Source organism: Myotis daubentonii, chromosome 6 (genome assembly GCF_963259705.1).
Source record: "Myotis daubentonii chromosome 6, mMyoDau2.1, whole genome shotgun sequence".
Taxonomy (NCBI): Eukaryota; Metazoa; Chordata; class Mammalia; order Chiroptera; family Vespertilionidae; genus Myotis; species Myotis daubentonii.
Genome location: NC_081845.1, coordinates 48,262,809 through 48,284,654, shown reverse-complemented (window position 1 = coordinate 48,284,654; position 21,846 = coordinate 48,262,809). Strand labels below are relative to the sequence as shown.

At 36.6% G+C, this 21,846-nt stretch overlaps 1 protein-coding gene across 2 annotated transcripts in view; it reads left to right on the top strand.

The window, feature by feature from the left end:
- MANEA (mannosidase endo-alpha) overlaps positions 1 to 21,559 on the top strand; it is a 43,285-nt gene extending 21,726 nt beyond the window's left edge. For both annotated transcript variants that reach the window (XM_059700907.1, XM_059700905.1), the window contains exons 4-5: positions 16,792 to 16,868; positions 17,581 to 21,559. In XM_059700907.1, the coding sequence (XP_059556890.1) occupies positions 16,792 to 16,868; positions 17,581 to 18,238 (735 nt within the window). In that variant the 3' untranslated portion in view covers positions 18,239 to 21,559. The remainder of the gene's footprint in view (positions 1 to 16,791; positions 16,869 to 17,580) is intronic.
- The last annotated feature ends 287 nt before the right edge of the window (positions 21,560 to 21,846 follow it).

Sequence of the window (21,846 nt, the reverse complement as noted above, 5' to 3'; positions counted from 1 at the left end):
ACAAGTAAACAAGACTTAATTGGATATTTAAGGAGATAAATATCTTATTGGATACTGAAATTTTGAGAAAATAACTTACTAATAACATGCTTAATAATGAAAGTTTTTTTTAATCTTGATAAAAAGGTCTATTTTAATAACTGTATCAAACACCATACTTAATGGGGAAACAGTAGCAACACCAATCAAGCCTGCCCTCCATCAGTATTTAATATTACTATAGAGATTCTATCAAATAACTATTTTTAATATTTTTAAACTGCTAAGTAAAATGATCATTTTTTGCAAATGGAAAATACCTACAAAACCAATGAAAGTAATCTAAAAATTATTAGCCATCATAAGTCTAGTAATGTGACTGGAACCAAAAATATACACGGCAATAGGATTTCTACATTTCAGGGGGAAAATGTACTTTGTAACTAGCATAGCAAGGACATTTTAATAAAGGATATGAAATGAAAGAAAACGTACAGAAACATAAATTTGATGGGAAGACTCAAAATCGCAAAAATGTTCTCTCAAACATTTGTACCATATTTTTAATATAACTCATAATATTATTAATATGTATAAATTTAATGCAATTCCAATCCAAATTTCCAGTGAGATTTTTAATGCAGAATTTGACAGGCTAATTCTAAAATTTAAAAATATAGTATAAATTTATTAAAATGTTTGATAATGAAGGCAGAACTTGTCTTCCCAAATAATAAAATAGAAGTTATTAAAAGAGTATAGCATTAGCATCAGTATACAGAAAGAAAACAGATCAATGAAACACAGTCCAATAATAAGGCACTTTATATGGAAATCTGATATATAATCAATCATTTTGAATCATGTAAAAGGAATACTTATATATGATTTGGTTTAGTTTTCTTGCATTATCCATTCTGTTGTTCTTGGACAATAATTTTCATTTCTAATAATTCTAATTTTCAGATTGCTATTTTTTCTTAGAGTTTATTCTTATTTTCCTGTGCAATGCATTTTGCAACTTTTTTAAAAATTAAATTTGTTGGGGTGACATTGGTAAGTAACATTATGTAAGTTACAATAGTACAATTCTATAATACATTATCAGTATATTGCATTGTGTGCTTACCACCCAAAGTCTAGTTTCCTTTCATCACTATATATTTTACCTTCTTTATCCTCCCACCATAGCCCTTTCTCTCTGGTAACCACTATAGTATTTTCTGTACCTTATCAGTTTGTTTCTGTTTTTTTGTTTTTTAGATTCCACATATAAGTGAAAAATTATGGTTTTTGTCTTTCTCTGTCTGACTTAATTAACTGAGCATGCAATATCCATGTTGTTGCAAATGGCAGTATTTCATTCTTTTTTTTTTTTATGGTTGAGTAGTGTTCTATTGTATATATGTACTACCTCTTCTTAATCACCCATCAGAAGACACTTGGGTTGCTTATATAGTTTGGCTATTATAAATGCTGCAATGAACATAGGGCTGCATGTATCTTTTTGTATTAGTGTTTTAGATTACTTTTGATAAATACCCAGCAGAACTGCTGGATCATATGGTAGTTCAATACTTGTTATATGTTGATTTTGATGACAATCATTCTGACAGGTGTGAGGTGATATCTCATTGTGGCTTTAATTTGCATTGCCCTGATTGGTGATGTTGAACATCTTTTCTATGTCAATTGGCCATGTGTACGTCCTCATTAGAGAAATGGCTATTCAGGTCCTTTGCCCATTTTTTAACTGCATTTTTTCTTTTGTTACTATTAAGTTGTATGAGTTCCTTATATATTTTGGATATTAAACCCTTAACAGGTATATTATTGGTAATAGCTTACTCCATTGAGTAGGTTGTCTTGTTTTATTGATGGTTTCCTTTGTTGTGCAAAACTTTTTAGTTTAATGGTTTCTCGTTTATATATTTTTTCATTTGCCTTGCCCAAGGAGACATATCCAAAAAAGTATTACTAAAAGCAATGTCAAAGTGTTTTTTTTTCTATTTGTCTTATGGTTCAGGTCTTAGGTTTAAATCTTTAACCCATCTTTATTTTTATTTTATTTTTTAAATATATTTTATTGATTTTTTTACAGAGAGGAAGGGAGAGGGGATGTGCCTGCAACCAAGGTACATGCCCTTGACCGGAATCAAACCTGGGACCTTTCAGTCCGCAGGCTGACGCTCTATCCATTGAGCCAAACCAGTTAGGGCTTTTTAACCCATTTTTTAGTTTATTTCTTGTGTGTGGAGTCCAAATGTGGTCTTTCTTTCTTTCTTTTTTTTTTTTTTGTATGTTTCTGTTCAGTTTTTCTAGCATACTTTATTGAAGAGACTGGCTTTACCCCATGGCATATTCTTGCCTCCTTTGTCATAGATGGATCTTTAGTAAGGGTTTATTTCTGGTCTTTCTGTTCTGTTCCATTGATCTTTGTATCTGTTTTTAAGCCAGTGCCATGTTGTTTTGATTAATATAGCCTTGTAGTGTAGTTGGATATCCAATAGTGTGAACCTCCAACTGTGTTCTTTTTTCTCAAGATAGCTTTTATTGTTCGTGGCTTTTTAAGATGGTTATAGTTTTGTCATTGGTATTTTGATAGACTTAGAGTTGAATTTATAGATTGCTTTGGGTAGTATGGGCATTTTAATGATGTTGATTGTTCCTATCCATGAGCATGGTATATGGTTTGATTTATTTGTACCTTCAATTTTTTTAAGTGTATTATTTTTTGAGTAATAGGTCTTTCACCTCCTTGGATAAATTTGTTCTTAGGTATTTTAATTTCTTTAATGCAGTTGTAAATGTTAATTTCTCTTTCTGATATTTAATCTTTGGTGTATAATATTCAAAAATCAATTGCATTTTTAATTTTGTTTTTTGCCACTGTAACAAATTAATTTATTAGTTCTAATAGTTATTTGGTGGAATCCTTAGTGTTTTCACTATATATAATTTATGCTATCTGCAAATTATAATAGTTTTAATACTTTCCTTCCAATTTGCATGGTTGTCATATTTCACATCATTTTATCTTGTGTACCCTAAAGTAGCTATTTCAGTTGTTCTTATTACCTTTGTCTTGTAATCTTTTTATCAACATTATAAGTAATCAACTTCGTTTACTATATATTTACCTTTCCCAATAAAATTTATACTTTAAGATGTTTTCTTGTTATTATTTAGCCCCCTTTCTTTTCAGCTTAAAGTCTAACTTTTCCTTGTAAGGTTGGTTTTGTGGTGCTGAACTCCATTAGCTTGTCTGGAAAACTCTTATTTCTCCTTCAGTTCCAAATGATATCTTTGCTGGGCTGAGTATTCTTGTTTGGAAAGTGTTGTTTTTCTTTCAGCACTTTGAATATGTTATATGACTCCTTTCTGGCCTGCAGAGTTTTTGCTGAAAAATGTGTATATCAAGTTGTTTTTGCTTTTTTCTTACTGCTTTTAAAATTATCTTCTTCTCTTTAACTTTTTAATTGATATGTCTTGCTGTGGGTCTCTTTGGGTTTATTTCATTTGGAACCCTCTAGGCCAGTGGTTCTCAGCCTTCCTAATGCCACGACCCTTTAATACAGTTCCTCATGTTGTGGTGACCCCCAACCATAAAATTACTTTCGTTGCTACTTCATAACTGTAATTTTGCTACTGTTATGAATCGTAATGTAAATATCTGATATGCGGGATGTATTTTCATTGTTACAAATTGAACATAATTAAAGCATAGTGATTAATCACAAAAACAATATGTAATTATATATGTTTTCCAATGGTCTTAGGCGACCCTGTGAAAGGATCATTCGACTCCCAGGTTGAGAACCTCTGCAATATGTAATTTTATATGTGTTTTCCGATGGTCTTCGTTCGACCCCCAAAGGGGTTGCGACTCACAGGTTGGCGACCCACAGGTTGAGAACCGCTGCTTTAGGCTTTTTTGATCTGGAAGTGTTTTCTTCCCCAGGTTAGGGAAGATTGCAGCTCCTCTCTCTTTTTTTTTCCTGGAACTCTTGAAATGCAAATTCTAGTCAGCTTGATTGTTTAGATAAGTTTCTTAATCTAGCTTCGCTTTCTTTTCATTCCTGTTTACTCTTAATAGGTGACTTTTTCTGTCCTGTCTTTAAGTTTACTAATTCTGTCTTCTATTGAACCCTCTAGTACATTTCTCAGTTTACTTTTTATATTCTTTAGCTATCTATGTTTGGTACTTTCTTATATTTTTCTTCACTTTATTGACATTCTCACTGTGTCCACTCATTCTTCTCCCAAGCCTTATTTATAAGCAACTTTATGATCATTAATTTGAACTCTTTATTATTACCTCCCCAAGATTTTATCTTTATCTGGTGATATTTGTTTTTCATTAATTGCTTAATTCTGTGTGTGTTTCTATGCATAAGGTGAAACAGCCATCTCTCCCAGTCTTGAGGGTTTTACTTTGTTTAGGACAGGGGTGGGGAACATCCGGCCCTGTCAAGGCATTAGGGGTGAGTTAATTAAATGTTTGACCAAATATAGCAGGCTAATTTTTAAGTTGATAATTTTATATGGGCTGTGAAATGATATTATAAATATCTAAGTAGCTCTTGGCATAAAAAAGGTTCCCTACCCCTGCTTTAGGAGATTAATCTTTTTTTTTTTAAATATATTTTATTGATTTTTTACAGAGAGGAAGGGAGAGAGATAGAGAGTCAGAAACATCGATGAGAGAGAGAAACATCGATCAGCCGCCTCCTGCACATCCCCCACTGGGGATGTGCCCGCAACCCAGGTACATGCCCTTGACCGGAATCGAACCTGGGACCTTTCAGTCCGCAGGCCGACGCTCTGTCCACTGAGCCAAACCGGTTTCGGCGAGGAGAGGAGATTAATCTTATCACTCACCGTGATCTAGACCTTGGTTGTCTCTAAAACCTTTTTTTTTAAATTGATTTCAGAAGAGGAAGGGCGAGATAGGAACATCAGTGATGAGAGAATCATCGATCGGCTGCCTCCTACACGTTGCAGACTGGGGATGGAGCCTGCAACCCAAGCATGTGTCCTGATGGGAATCAAACTGCGGTCTCCTGGTTCATAGGTCGATGCTCAACCACTGAGCCATGCAGGCCAGGCTCAAACCTCTTTAAGCAGCCTATTTTATGTTTAATAATCCATAGTGGTTCCGGGTGTGCAAAGAGCAGTTGATTCCCCATAGGAGAGAGTCTCAACACCTAGATTCAGGCTTTTGTAAGCCAGACCCTTGGGCAGCAGCTCTTGAAGAATGCAGTCTGTGGGACCAAAGGTGTAAGCCCCATCAGCCCCCAGAGCCAGGCGGCTGTCTTACAAATTGGTGTTTTAGTCAAGTGTAAGCTCCTTTCTGAGAAATACTGGTGCACTGTCGTGGGGTAGAGAGAGAGCACCATTCCCTGAGGGCATTTCTGTAGCCCCTACATGTGTGCCAGACTTGTCCCAGGCAAGTAGGCCTGTTTCACAGTAAGGATGGGCATGTGTTTCAGTCTTCTGTCTCTGTAGTGCCTGGTGGTAGTCTGCCAAGACCTGTCTTTCTGATTGTCATATTCCCTTGGTACCCAGGAACACAAGCCCCCTTGGCTACCAGAGCCAGGATTATCCCCTGGACTCTAGCCACAAAAACCAGGGCACCAGACACATGTAAGAGCTTCTCCTCCAAGAGATGCTGGTGCTCTGGAATGTGGCAGAGTGTGTGAAGGTAATTCCTGACCTCTAAAGTCTCAGGAAAGGTTTTCAGTCACTCTTGGATGCGTGATAAATTCGCTGCCTGTTTCTCAGCCTACAGCTATGATGATAAGGTAATAGGCCTCTTTCACAGAAATGCTGAGCCCCTGCCTCTGTTGTGCCCTAGGGGTAGTAGCTGTTTAAGACTCTTTATGTGTTAGTTACAGTCCTGTGGGACCCACAGCATAAGTTAGCTGGCCCCTAGAGCCAGGTGATGTAGATGTATCCCCTCGTAGCAGCTGCAAAAATCAGGCCACCAGCCAAGGATATAAGCTCTGTCCTGGGAGATAAGGGCGAGCTTGTGTGAATGCAGTCATTGTCCTCTGTTCCCTGAGAGCACCGCAATAGGCCTATAAATGTGTACCCATCAGGCAGATCTTCTGAACAAGCAAATGGGCCTCTTTCTCAGAAACACTGGGATGTGCCCTACTCATTTAGCTGTTGCAATGCCCTGGGAGTGGTAGTCTAACAAGATTGCTACAGTCCCATGGGACCCAAGAACACCACCTCTCTGGCCTCTAGAGCCAGGCAGTCAGGGGTAATAGCCCTGGGTGGTAGCCACGAAACACAGGGCAGCAGACCTGTGTAGAGGATCCTATCTGGGAGATACCACTTTGGAATACTACTGGCTGGATCCACTGCAAAGACAGTATCCACCTAAAAAAGAGAAAAGGAAGAATAAAAAAGGTAGCACACAACAGCTTTAGCAAGACAGAGGGCACACGGAAAGATGGTGCCCACCATCCTCCTTTCCCCAAGAGTATCCCAGCAGGACCCTGTTTCTCACATAAAGTCCGGGTACTTTTCCAGGGATTGCTTCTGCCCTGGGCACCATGGCAGTTGAGCCTGTGCATAAGCCCTTGTAAGAGCTATTTCTCAGTTCACGATAGTCCCTTGGTGACAAGCCCCATTGGTCGTTAAATATAGATGCTTTGGGCTTATCTCTCAGATGCTGGTATTAACCCTTTGTGCTCCAATTTAATTTTGGAATTCAAACAGTGTGGTCCGAATTGGAAGTCCTTCCTCTCTTGGTTGCAGTAGTTCTCTGGCGGAAATTGCCAATTACCTCAATCACCAACTTGACGTTGGACCTGCTACCAGCACCTGGTCTGTCGATTCAGCCTCGACGTTGGAGCACAAAAGGTTAAAAGTTAGGTTGCCCAATGTTGGGTATGAACCCTTTGCCCCTCATGGAGAAGCTCCTGGTTTCCAGTTTTCTGCCAATTGTGGGTCACTGTTCCATGCAAGAGTTTGTGAGATTATGTCTCAGCCTTTCTTACCTGCTCCAATGTGGGTTTCCTCTTGATTGCAGATATGAAGGAGTTGCTCTGCCAGTTTTTAGGTGTTTGTTTTTGTCAAAGGAAATTGTTCCATATGTAGCTATAGATTTGGTGTGTCTAATGGAAGAGGCAAGTTCAGGATCTTCCTATGTCTTTAACTGGACCCTCTTTCTTTTTTCCAAAAGAGTAGAAACATACTTACTTCAACAAAATTATAAGTAAAAATACAAAAAAGGTAATATTTGACACTCACTTAGAAACATTTTTGTGAAAAATTTAAATGTAATCAACATGAATATAGTCAATAGTAAATACCTGTTGACATTTTAATGGGAAAAAAAAAACAGGAGAAATAAAAACACTTAAAAAATACACTGTCACTATTATAACACATGAAAGTGTTTTTCTTAAAAAGTTAATTTCCACTTGGACATTGCATTTTTTCTGCCCTTTTTGAATTTACATTGGGAAATTTGGGTTCTATTGCAGTTTTCACTTTTATGGAATATTTTTTCTATCCCTTCAGTGTATGTGTATCCTTAAATCTGAAGTGGGTCTCTTGTTAACAGTATATAATAGGGTCTTTATTTTTATCCAGCCAGCCACTCTTTGCCTTTTATTAGCAAATTCAATTTCATTTCTTTTAAAAGTAAATATTAATATCTAAGGACTTTACTGCCATATTTTTCTCTGTTTTTGCCTACTTTATAAATTGGTTATTTTTTATTATGGTGTGCTCTGTTTTCCCCTCCTTTGTCTTTTGTGGATCTACTGCAGGTTTTTGCTTTGTGTTTACCATGGGATTTATATATATAAAATATTTTTTAGATAGACAGTTCATTTTAGATTAATAATAACTTATCTTTGATGTCTTATAAAAACACTAGGGGCCCAGTGCATGAATTTGTGCACCTTGAATGGAACTGTGGGCCGCCAGGCTGCAATGGGCACAGGGGCAGGTCTCGGCCTATCCTCTGTGCTCTTGCCTGGCCGCTCCCGCCAGCACCACTCGTACCGCTGATGGCGCCAAGCAATTGGATGCAAGCAGGGCCGGCAGCGGGTGTGAGTGCCGGGTGGGATAGCGGCCCGCAGGAGCAAAGAATTTTTAGTAACCGCCACAGGCTTGCCCCAATGACAGCGACCAGAGCCCTCGCTCACCTGCTCCATCATCCCGCCACCCACCATGTTCCATGCGTGTCATAGCGACCAGTTGTTCTGCCATTCAGTCTATTTGCATATTAGGGTTTTATATATATACACTAGAGGCCCAGTGCACAAAATTCGTGCACTGGGGGGGGGGGCTTGTCCCTCAGCCCAGCCTCCTGCACCCTCTCCAATCTGGGACCCCTCTCACAATCCAGGACTGCTGGCTCCCAACCACTTGCCTGCCCGATTGCCCCTAACCACTTCTGCCTCTCAGCCTGATCAATGCCTAACTGCTCCCCTGACGGTCCGGTCCCCCCCCAACTGCCCTCCCTCCCCTGCTGGCCTGGTTGCCCCTAACTGCCCTACCCTGCTGGTCAATTTGAATATTACCTCTTTATAATATATGTATACATACATACATACATACATATATATAAACACACATACACACACACACACACACACACTCTAGAGGCCTGGTGCACGAAATTCGTGTACTGTGGGGGGGGGGGTGTCCCTTAGCCCAGCCTCTGCACCCTCTCCAATCTGGGACCCCTCTCACAATCAAGGACTGCTGGCTCCCAACCGCTCACCTGCCTGATTGCCCCTAACTGCTGCTGCCTGCCAGCCTGATCTTCCCCCTAACCACTTCCTTGCCAGCCTGACCGACACTTAACTGTTCCCCTGCAGGCCCCGTCCCCCACCCCCAACTGCCCTCCCCTGCTGGCCTGATCGCCCACAACAGACCATCTTGTGGTGGCCATCTTTGACTGCATGGGGGCAGCCATCTCGTGTGTTGGAGTGATGGTCAATTTGCATAGTGGTTGTGACTAATTAGCATATCTGGTCATGACTGTTAGGGTGTGGTGACCAATTGCATATTACCCTTTTATTAGTATAGATTTTATTAGTATAGATACTAGTAGATAACCTTTTATTGTTACCTTTTATATTACTGATATCACAATTTACTTTTTTGTTATGTATAATAACTGTAGTTATATTTTTCTTTTCCTTTAATCTTTAGACATACAGTTTTCTAAGTCTGGCTGTACATTTTTCACCTGTACTAGTGTGTTGTATTCTTTTGTATGTTTTTATTTCAGCAGGAAGAACTCCTTTCAGCATTTCTTGCAATGCAGGTCTAGTGGTAGTGAACTACTTCAGATCTTATTTTAAGGATGAGTTTTCTGGATAAAGTATTCTTGGCTGGCCATTTTAATCTTTCAGCACTTTGAGTATATCATTCTACTCTCTCCTGACCTGTAGTTTCTGCTGAGAAATCACCAGTAGCCTAATGGGGATTCTTTTGTAAGTTAAATTATATTTTTTAACCTGGTTGCCTTTAAGATTCTTTATCACTGATTTGTGACAGTTATGTCTTGGAGAAGGTCTTTCTGAATTGAGATTACAGAATGATCTATTGGCTTTGTAGACTTGTATGTCCAGGTCTTTCCTCGGGTTTGGGAAGTTCTCAACTACTTTTTAAATAAACTCTCTGCCCGTTTGTCCTGGATTCCTGATTATTATATATGTTGTTTTTATGAATAACAATAACTCATGGAGACTGTCTTTGCTCTGTTTAAAACTATGTTTCCACTTCTCTTCTGTGTTACTTCAAAATTCCTATTCTCTAAATTAATTATTCTTTTTTCCATATAATCTGCCCTGCTACATAGGTTCTATATTGCATCCTTAATTTCATTCTTTGACTTTACAGTTCCAGAGTTTCTGTTTGGTTCTCTTTTATAATTTTATAAAATTATAAAATTGGTAAAGAACTCATTTTATTCCTAATTTTATTCCTGATTTCACTAAATTGTCTTTCTGAGTTTTCTTATAACTGAGTTTCTTCAGAGTAGCTCTTTTGAAATTTTAACTGTTAGATTACAAATTTCTGTACCTTTGAGCTTGACTGCTGGAGAATATAATTTTCTTTTTTTGATGCCATATTTCCTTGAAGTTTCATATTCCTTGCAGATATGCTTTGCTGCAGTAGATACCTTCTTGACTCTTTTCTCATTTCCTTCAGCAGATGAGGTGCTGTTATTACCTGAGTTTTTATCTGTATTTGTGTGCTGGGGCTGACCAGCAGCCCCTGAGCGACAGATGAACAAATTACTCCGACACAGTTTCACTGTGGGGGAGAGGACTAAGGGACAGCCCCGCTGAAGAAGCCAGGCAGCCTCGATTGCCTGCCTCATTATTGGAATTTTTATCTTTAGATACAATCAGTAGGATGAGTAATACTGGGAGGACACATGTGTTTACATTGTCCTCTAGGCAAGGGCATCCAGAGATTAAGCATAAGGATTCCAGTAAACACCCGGAGTTTGCATATGCACAGACTTGTTTGGAAAGGTCAAGGAATAATTAGGGGTGCCGCCTTCGACACTCCCCTAAGTCGCCCCTAAATCAGAATTCTGATAGGGCGGGCGGCCTTCACACACTTCCCTTTTCTCAGAATGTCCTCCTTACAACTTTCCAACCAAGTCTCTTGTCTCCCCAACACTTGTGAAGGTGTACTGCTCCACTCCTATTGCTCCCGCTTTTGTGCCTCTTCTGGTTTTTAAAAATCACCAGGCTGAGTATTAGAAACCTCTCTTTTGTTTTAAATAAGGTGGCACTATACTCAACTCTGTGCTTCCTGAGCGTGCTCTCTGTCCACTGGAGCTTGCTCTCGCAGTGGTACTTGTCAGCCCACACAAGGAGCTGACATACAGTGGGGGGGAGGTGTGGGTTTAGCACTGAGTGCAGTGGGGGTGCCTGCAGACCCAGAGGGTGCACACAGGGTGGTACACCCAGAAGCTCCAGTTAGGACTTCCTGCTGAACACAATCCCTTTAACACCATTTGAAATACTTATCTGCCTCTTTCGCAATGCCTTACCCCCACCCACAGTTATAGAGCTTTCACCATACTACTCTAACTGCTACAAGAAAGACTTGATTTCTCCAGCTGGGTGCCAACTAGCTGGGGATAACACTGCTTTCCTTTTTTCCTGTGGGAGAGGTCTCCTTCAGCAGATAAATTAGTGCTTTTCACTGTTTCAATGGTGCTGGAAGAGTTTTCCTGACAGCCTCCACTGTGTCCTAAATCATACCCCCGTCCCCCCACTCCAGTGATCTGTGCTGGAGAGTCTCCTTTTGGGAAGGCTGGACTTCTGCAAGTTCTCTCTGTAATGTGTGAGTTCCTGTACTCACCCAGTTTTTGTCCAGCAGTGACAAGAGGCATTTTGGCTGCTCCTCTGGTGGGCAAGACTCTTCCTGGTTTCTTAGAGTTAGGTACTAGTTGAAAGGGGATAAGTATCAGGAATGTTTTATAGCACCATGTTTCTGAAATCATTCTTCAGGATCATTTTCACTTTAGAAAGTTCACTTTTGCTGCAGGATAGAGACTGGCAAGGTCAAACTAGAAGCATGAAATAAGGGAAGATATAATATCTAGAGATGAGACAGAAAAGTTGACCCTTGAATAACCTTTAAACTGCAAGGGTCCACTTATACACAGATATTTTTCAATAAATGCCTGTACTGTTTTTTATCTGCGGCTGTGAATTTACAGATGCAGAGGGCCAACCATATGCATTGATCTATGTCATTTGCTATTCATGAGGTGTCCTGAAACCAATCACTAATAGATACCAATGCAGAACTAAGTTTTTGAGGACTGGAAAGACATGTGGATTTTCTAAAGCACAGGGGGTCAGCACTCTTAACCCCCATGTTCAACAGTAAACTGTAGTATTGTCATGTTAAAAGTTATTTTAATATTAGTCTAATACATTTTGCCAAATGGAAGAGAGAAATAGTAACTAAATCACATCATTAATTAAATGTACAAGTAATTTTATTACAATTAAAAATTTTGAAATATATGAGGGAAAATTATAATTCTTATACTTACTAATTTTTGGCTTTTTTATTTACATATATTGAGCTGCATTTTAAAAAAGAAGGATGTCATTTATGGTTTGCAACATTAAAAGCAAATCATTTTGACATAGGATGTTTGCTTAGAAATGGTATCATTTGTATATAAAATGGACACCTACTTTAAAAAATATAATGTTGCATTTAAAAAGAGAATTATTCAAGATAACCTTATATAAGAGTATAAAAATACCTATATCCTTGTCAATCATCTTTCAATTGAGGTTAAGAAGGAAATCCATTTTGCTTTAATGGGTAGCTGAAACTAAGGCATTTTATATCATAGTGGCATTGAAGTCCTTACATGTTTTCCAGAGACTGAACACTACGTTTAAAATAACATCAATAAGTTTATTAGATTGCCATAAAGATTTTTTAATGGCTACTAATAAATCAATAAGATTAGTAATAAAAGTGAAAATTTTTATATTGTTTGTCTTACAGATCTTAAATAGACAATAAAGATATGTCTGTCCTTAAAATGACAATCTACACTATTAGTTAGAATGGACATTCAAAATGGTTTTACTTGCCATAATTAGTTATATTTAAATCAACAAAAACAACATTTTTAGTGAAATAAAATGGAGTCTTTGAGCATCATGGCAGAATGAAACAACCTCTTTGTATCTCCCCTTCATTCTACAACTAGTCGAACATCTATAATCCAAAATTGGTTCCTATGAGAGATCCATAGATTGGTAAACCTGAAGGTGGGTGTTGTGAAACTTGTAGGAGAGGCAACCCTTTAGCTACACACATTAAGGAAAAGAGAAGACTCAAAATCAGAAAGAAAAGAGAAGTTAAAATGGATATCAAAGAAATATAAAGTATCATAAAAGAGTGCTGTGAGAGGCTATACACCACCAAATTGAACAACCTTGAGGAAGGGGATACATTCTTAGAATTACACAACCTTCCTAGGAAGACTGAATCATAAAGAAATAGAAAATCTGAATAGACTAATCACCAGCAAGGATATTGAAACAGAAGTCAAAACTCAAAAAACGAAAGTCCAGGATCGGGTGGCTTCAATGGTAAGTTCTACCAAACAGTCAAAGGAGATTTAATATTTACTCTTCTCAAACACTTCCAAAAAATTTAAGAGGATGGAATACTTCCTACCACATTTTATGAGGCCAACCTAACCCTGATACCAAAACCTGGCAAAGGTAACACAGAAAAACTATAGACCAATATCTCTGATGAATTCAAATGCAAAATTCTCAACAAACACTAGCAAATCAAATATAATATATTAAAAGGATCATACACCCTGATCAAGTGGGATTCATTCCAGGGATTCAAGGATAGTTCAACATCTACAAATTAATCAATGTGATATACCACATTAACATAATGAAGGGTAAAAATTATATCATCTTCAAAAGATGGAGAAAAGGTATAACATTCATTTAAGATAAAAACTGTGAATACAGTGGGTATATAGGAAAGTACTGTAGCATAATAAAGGCTATATATGACAAACCTACAGTTAACATTATACTTAGTGATGAAAAATTGAAAGCTTTTTCTGTAAGATCACCAATAAGACGGATGCCCACTCTCACCACTTTTATTCAACACTAGAGGCCTGATGCATGAAATTTGTGCACGGAGGGGGGGTCCTTAGTGCAGCATGCACCCTCTCCAATCCGGGACCCCTCAGGGGATGTCTCACTGCCAGTTTAGTCCCGATCCTCAGGATTAGGCCTAAACCAGCAGTTGGACATCCCTCTCACAATCCTGGACCACTGGCTCCTAATCGCTCAACTGCCTGCCAGCCTGATCGCCCCACGCAGCCTGCTGTTCAGTCGTTTGATCATCCCTCACTAACCCCCCTGCAAGCCTGGTTGTAGGCAGCCATCTTGTGAGGGTGTGGGGGTTAATTTGCATATTACCTCTTTATTATATAGGATAGTACTGTCAGTCCTAGACAGAGCAGTTATGTAAGGAAAATAAAGGCATCCAGATTGGGAAGAGAAGTAAAACCATCACTATTTGCATAAGGCATGGTTTTATATAGAGAAAACCTTAAAGACTTCACCTCAAAAAGACTATTAGGAATAGTAAGTGAATACAGTAATGTTGCAAGGTACAAAATCAATATACAAAAATCTGTTACATTTCCATATACTAACAATGAAGTAGCTGAAAGAGAAAAATACCTAGCAATAAACTTAACACAGGAAAGACCTGCACACTGAACACTACAAACCACTGTTGAAAGAAATTGAAGAAGACCCAAAATGGAAAGATAGGCTCCATTCATGGATTGGAGGAATAGACTAACATTGCTAAAATTTCCATATTACCTAAAGCAATCTACAGATTCCATGCAATCCCTATTAAAATCCCAATGGCATTTTTCACGGAAATTGAACAAAATATCCAAAAATTTTTATGGAACCACAAAAGACCCCAAATAGCCAAAGCAATCCTCAGGAAAAAAAGAACAAAGTATGAGGCGTCACACTCTCTAATTTCAAACTATACTATAATGCTCTATTTAAACAGCATGGTGTTGGGAGAAAGACGGACCTATATACTAATGGAAAAGAGTTGAGAGCTGAGAAATAGACCCACATATATAAGGACAACTAATTTGTAACAAAGAGGACAAGAATATACAATGGAGAAAGTCTTTTCCATAAGTGGTACTGGGAAAACTGAACCATGTGCAAAAAAATGAAATTAGACCAATATCTTTCACCATACATAAAATTTATCTTAAAATGGATTAAAGACTTGTATGTAAGATCTTGAGACAATAAAATACCTAGAAGAAAAGTAGGCACTAAACTTAATGGACATTAGTCTTAGTGATGTTTTTGTGTGAATTTGACTCCAAAGGCATGGGAAATAAAAACAAATAGCACTACATCAAACTGAAAAGCTTTTGTGTTGCAAAGGAAACTGTCAATAAAGCAACCAATCAAATGAGAGAAGGGGTTAATATCCAAATAAAATCTCATACCACCACCACAACAACAACAAAAACAGATTAAAGATTGAGAAGAGGGTTTGAATAGACATTTTTTCAGGGAAGACATTCAGATGGCCAACAGGCACATGAAGAGATAGATGTTCAACTTCGCCAATTAGGAAAGTGCAAATCAAAACCACAATGAGGTGTCACCTAACACGAGTTAGAAGGGCTGTTACTAAAAAGACAAGAAATAACAAATATTAGAGAGGATATGGAGGAAAGGGAACCCTGGTACACTGCTGGTGGTAATGTAAGTTGGGGCAGCCACTATGGCAGACAGTATGAAGTTTTTTTAAATAAGGAGTAGAACTACCAAATAATCCAGCAATTCCTCTTTTCGGTATTCATCTGAAATGAAAATACTAATTTGAAAAGATACATGCACCCCTATGTTCATTGCAATATTATTTACAATAGCCAAGATATGTAAAGAAGTGTCTATCAACAGATGAGGTAAATATACACAGTGGAATATTACTCAGCCATAAAAAGATGAATATTGCCGTTGGTGATGACATGGGTGGATCTCGAGAGTATGATACTAAGTAAAATAAGAGAAAAAGACAAAGAATATGATTACAGTCATGAAGGATAATAACAAAAACTCATATTCAGACAACAGATTGATGTTTCCAGAGGGGAAGGTGGTAAGGGTAGGGCAAAGTGGGGTCAAATGTGTGGTGAAATTGGAAACTAGACTTTTTGTGGGGAGCACATAATAGATATTGAATTATAATGTTGAACACCTGAAATTTTTATGTTATTAATGTTACCTCAGTTTTAAAAAATGGAGTCTTCTGTGCATAGTATCTTAAAAATACTTTTGGTTACTGCTTCTACTATTACAGTAGAGATATATAAACCATGTCAATAATGAGCATTCTGAAAATTATTGCCCTTTATAGTACAAGTGAATGTTAATAGTATAAATTAAATTTACATTATTTTGTAAAATTCTGTTTTAATTATATAGAAGAATTTTTCATTTAAAGGCATTTGCTGTTGACTCCATTTAAGTGTACACATATAATCACATCTGAAAAAAAGAATCCAGATTTTTCTTCATTATAGTTTGCTTGCTTTGGGGTTCTTTTTGTTGTTGTTATTGTACCTTTCTTAAAAAATAGTTATGTCTGAATATAGAATATATCCTGATTTATTACTTCTTTAAATTTTTATTTATTGATATTTGAGAGAGAGAAACTTCAATTTGTTTTTCTACTTACTTATGCATTTATTGGGTGATTCTTGTATGTGCCCTGACCTGGGATCCAACCCACAGCATCATTTGGATGATGCTCTAACCAACCGAACTACCTGGCCAAGCCCTCCCTATTTATTCTTTATCAGGAATTAACATACAGGAAGAAGTATTCCACAGTGGTTGAACATTTGGGCTCTAAAGTCAGATCACCCTCAGTGCCTCCAGCTGGCTGGGTGTGACTGGTTACAACACCTTTCTTAAATCTGCTTCCCTTAGAAAATGAAGATATTAATTGTAACTACCTTATAGCATTGTCAGAATTAACTGAGGTAAAGTGTATAAAATACTTAGCATATTATTTAATAGAAAAAGCTCTTAATAAATATTAAAATTCTCGGGTAACTTCTATGTTCAATAACTATTCATTTTTTAAATTAAGGTTATTAAATCATGGGATTAATTTAAAATATAGGATATACTTTTATATTTACATCATAGATGATTTTTTCTTTAATCAATATTTTTGTTTTAGGTCGCTTTTCACATTGAACCATATAGCAATCGAGATGTTCAAAACATGTACAGAAATGTCAAATACATTATAGACAAGTGAGTTTCTCCCGTGTTTATAAATTAATTTTGTAGTGAATATTGAAGTCATTTTGAGGAACATTTGAGGTTCCGTACAGTTCACTTTCTGTATGAATAAAGATTTCTCTTTAGTATTTTACATATGTTTTATGCTATTTATGATTTCTTCATACTGACATTTTAAAATTATATTATTCTTTAAATCTTATGGATATAGAGTTTTATCTTTTTAAAGGAAGGTTCAGATTATGAAGTGTGAACTGCTTTTGTAACGGTGGACCCAACATCTAATATTTTCATTTATACTTAGTCTGATTATAAGAATTTATTCAGTTTCACTCTGTTCATGAGTACTACTGATAATAGTCTGACAGATGCCATACTCTAACTAAGAAACTTGTCAGCAACAGATGGCCATGTACTATTGATACAAAAAAAAGCAGTCTATATATTCATGCAGAAAATGGGCTTTTCATAGTGTTCGTCATCATTTGTAGACCTCAGCATAAGAACTAATTTCTTGTTTGGTAATGTCTTGATATCTAGTATTTCCTTCCCTAATCAATAAAATTAAAATGCACTTTTAATAATTACACTTATATAACTGACTCCCCAAAGAAGGTGAACAATGTGTATAAACTCTGATTACCTTGATTTTCATACATAATTATTATCTATGGCAAATGAAATGTGAATATTTATTTCACTTTTATCTATGTTTGTATTCTAGATATGGAAATCATCCGGCCTTTTACAGGTACAAGACTAAGACCGGCAATTCTCTCCCTATGTTTTATGTCTATGATTCCTATATTACAGAGCCTGAACAATGGGCCAATCTGTTAACCACCTCAGGGTCTCAGAGCATTCGCAACTCTCCTTATGATGCATTGTTTATTGCACTTCTAGTAGAAGACAAGCATAAATACGATATCCTTCAAAGTGGTTTTAATGGAATTTACACGTATTTTGCCACAAATGGCTTTACTTATGGCTCATCATATGAGAATTGGGCTAAAATAAAATTATTTTGTGATCACTTCCAACTACTATTTATCCCAAGTGTGGGCCCAGGATACATAGATACCAGCATCCGTCCATGGAACACTCAAAACACTCGGAACCGAATCAATGGGAAGTATTATGAAACTGCTCTGAATTTGGCACTGCAAGCTCACCCTAGTGTAATTTCTATCACCTCTTTCAATGAGTGGCATGAAGGAACTCAGATTGAAAAAGCTGTGCCCAAACGAACCAGTAAAAGAGTGTACCTGGATTACCGGCCTCATAAACCAAGTCTTTATCTGGAACTAACTCGCAAGTGGTCTGAAAAATACAGTAAGGAAAGATCAACTTACTCATTAGAGCACCAGCTGCCTGTTTCTTAATGCACTATTTAACGTTTAATAATTATAGAAAACACCTAATTTCAGTAAATGCCTATTGTTTTGAGTTACAGAAAGAAAACTGTCAAAATCATATGCATTGTTACTATTTTATAAAAATAATTTGTACTTTTTTAAAGGTAGTAATGTTATTTATCATCACCACCATTCACAATGCTGTACTGAGAAAATGCCTGAGAAAATTGTGCAAAAACATTCCCTGTGCCATCATCTGCTAAATTTCTGACTAAAATTGAAATCCTGCTTTTATAGCAGTTTAATTTTTATTTTACAATAGATAAATGCTTATTACATAAAATAATTAGCACACAGTTCTTTCTATCCTACTGTATTCTGGGCCCAAAGAAATAGGATTATGTATTTGTTAATATACTTGTTTCATCTGTATGTTTTTTCAATGATTCAATAAACTTTATGGTATTAGTGTTTAGATTCTGGATAACTCTTTAATAATAATTCTTACAAAAATAAAATCACATATATTAAACTTTACTGTGAACCATATTGCGTTTGGAAGGCCTACTTTCTGCAGCACAATATGTATCATCATTTACAGATTTTTGGTTACCTAGAGCATGCTAGGTGTTTTGCATGTGTAATGTTTCTGCTTTAAAAAGCTGAATTCTAGATTTTAGAAGCTATAGAAAATTCTTTTACAAAAGTTAATGATTGCTTCTCAAATAAAAAAACATAGTTCTTTCACAGTTATTATATACTAGAGATCCGGTGCACGAATTCATGCATCAGTGGGGTCCCTCAACCTGGTCTGCGGGATTGGGCCAAAATTGGCTCTCCGACATCCCCCGAGGGGCCCCATATTGCGAGAGGGCGCAGGCCAGGCTGAGGGACGCCACTGGTGCATGATCGGGGCTGGACATGGAAGGTTGGCCAGCTGGGGAGAGACTGCGGGAGGGCTCCAGGACATGTCCAGCTCGTCTTGCTCAGTCCCAATTGGCCAGACCCCAGCAGCAAGCTAACCTACTGGTTGGAGTGTCTGCCCCTTGGTGGTCATTGCACATCATAGTGAGAGGTTGAGTGGTCTTAGCATATCATTAGTATATTACTCTTTGATTGGTTGAATGGATGACCAGACACTTAGCATATTAGGTTTTTATTATATAGGATAGATATAATGTCCAAAATGTTATCATTTTTAGAGATAATGTTTTAGACTTTAACTTCTTATTCTATTATTCATATTTTTCAATTTAATCAGAAACCAACTGTTAGATAAGAAAAAAGTTGATACTACTATTAGATTGCCTCCTTTTATGATATTAAGCTACTTTTACCAAAAGTAATTGAGAACATTTACTTAGCTTATTTTAGTTTTTTAGAGACGTTGAAATGAAAATTTATATCTTAAATTCATTCCTGAAGTTTGACATTTGATTAAGACTTGATGGAAATTATATTTTTGTTTCAAAGATAATATTTTAAGTTATTATTAATAGTATTCCAATTATATGTACTTTTATGGTTCCTATCAGGTTAAATACTTGTGGTCAGTTGTTTATCATATTATGATAAATTAATCACCTGTATGCTAAAAATGAATTTCCTTACTTTAAAAACTAGAGAATAAAATGTATTATGTTATTATAGTTAATGTGTAACTAGAACTGTAGTAAAAAGTCTAATATATATGTTACTACATGAATATTATTTATTGAAGAGAAGCAATAGGGTATACTAAACAATAATGCATATAAATCTTTAAAGTATAAAGAGAGTCTGAAACAAATTAGCAGTGTAATTTATCATAAAATAGCCCATCATAGGATGAAATTTTATTTTTAACCAGTGATTTTGAAGTAAAAGAACATTTTTATAACTTAGAATTTGCCATTCCTCAAAAAATGATCAGGCCACAGGAAATTATTACAATAGTAATAATCTACTTTCTATAGGAAATCACAAGAAAAAATCAGTATATGATTGATATAACCAAGCATCTTCATAGGAATAAATACTCATAGATATAACCTGTGGATTTTTTTTTCTTATATCCACTTAGCCACTATATATTATGGATATAAACTCTAAATATGTCATACCTAATAATATTTTATAACATACCACATTTTATTAAAGATTGGTTAGAGAAATAGCTACTACAGAGGAATTTTTGTCATTGCTTATATTGTGTATTTGAATTCATTATGGTAGGAAATTAATTTTACAAAATAGTTCTAAGATTAAGGGAGATTGTATAAACATGTTCAGTATATCCTCAACACAGATAGCACCACTTCCTATCCTGCTCGTAGGGCCAAAATAGATAACCTACTACAGCACAGTTTAACTCTGACCTTCAGTGTGGTTCCCAACACATTACCCCACTAGCCAGTAATAAGCAGTCAGATTTCAATGTAAGATAAGACAGATTCTGACTTCATTATGAATGTTTGGAATGTGATCACATAGTGGTTTAATACTTTATAATTATACTAGAGGCCTGGTGCACAACATTCGTGCACTGGGGGGGGGGGGTTTCCTCTGCATGGCCTGTGCCCTTTAGCAGTCCGGGAGCCCTTGGGGGATGTCTGACTGACGGCTTAGGCCCTGGGGGAGCGGGCCTAAGCCATCGGACATGCTTAGCACTGCCATGGAGGCAGGAGAGGCTCCCGCCACAGCCCCTGCGCTCACCACTGTCAGCCTGGCTTGTGGCTGAGAGGCGCTCCCCTTGTGGGAGTGCACCAACCACCAGGGGGCAGCTCCTGCATTAAGCATCTGCCCCCGGTGGTCAGTGCACATCATAGCCATGGTTGTTCAGCTGTTTGGCCAATTTGCATATTACCCTTTTATTATACAGGATGAATATATTTTTCTCCTTTTTTAAATAAAAGTTATTAGGAGGAATTATCTGATAGTTTTGTTATTATTAGGGAGGAATGCTTTCAAACTCTCAGGTATTCATTACAGCTGCCTTTACCATTTGACTAGTAACAAACAGTTTAGCTCACAAGTAAATAAGAGCAAATAATGATTTCCTAATTTTAAAACTATAGGTTTTAATTCAATAAACTAAAATAACCATTAAAAGAAAAAGCAGCGTAATATATGCAATGCATGAATTCCACTGAATTATTTTATGTTATAATCCGATTGTTTTGACTGTAGAAACCAAATATTTCTTTCATTGCTCCCCTTAAGGACCAGTATTGTTAAAACTGTTATTATTGTTTATATAAGTTGCATGTTAACATTTTTTTGTTTAAAGAGTATGTAATTAAAAGATGACTATTTTGTTATATGGAGTAGTTAATTTTCATCTAATAAAAGCATACATGAAATATGTTATATCTCAGATATAAAAATTTATTCCTTTCTATTTATGCTATGTTTAATGTCTGATCAACAAATGAAAAGGTAATATTCAATCCCACTATAATTTCTCTATTTGAGATATATAGCATTTACAAAGTAGATATGTTTAATTTTACATACTTTTGAAATCTGTGCGTCTGAGTTATACACACACAAAAAAAACTTTCTCTTTTAATTTGGGAGGTGCTTTGTTATTTTATCCTTTGGGCATAATGATATATTAGCTCTGATATCCTTTAGGAAATTGATCTTTCCCCCAA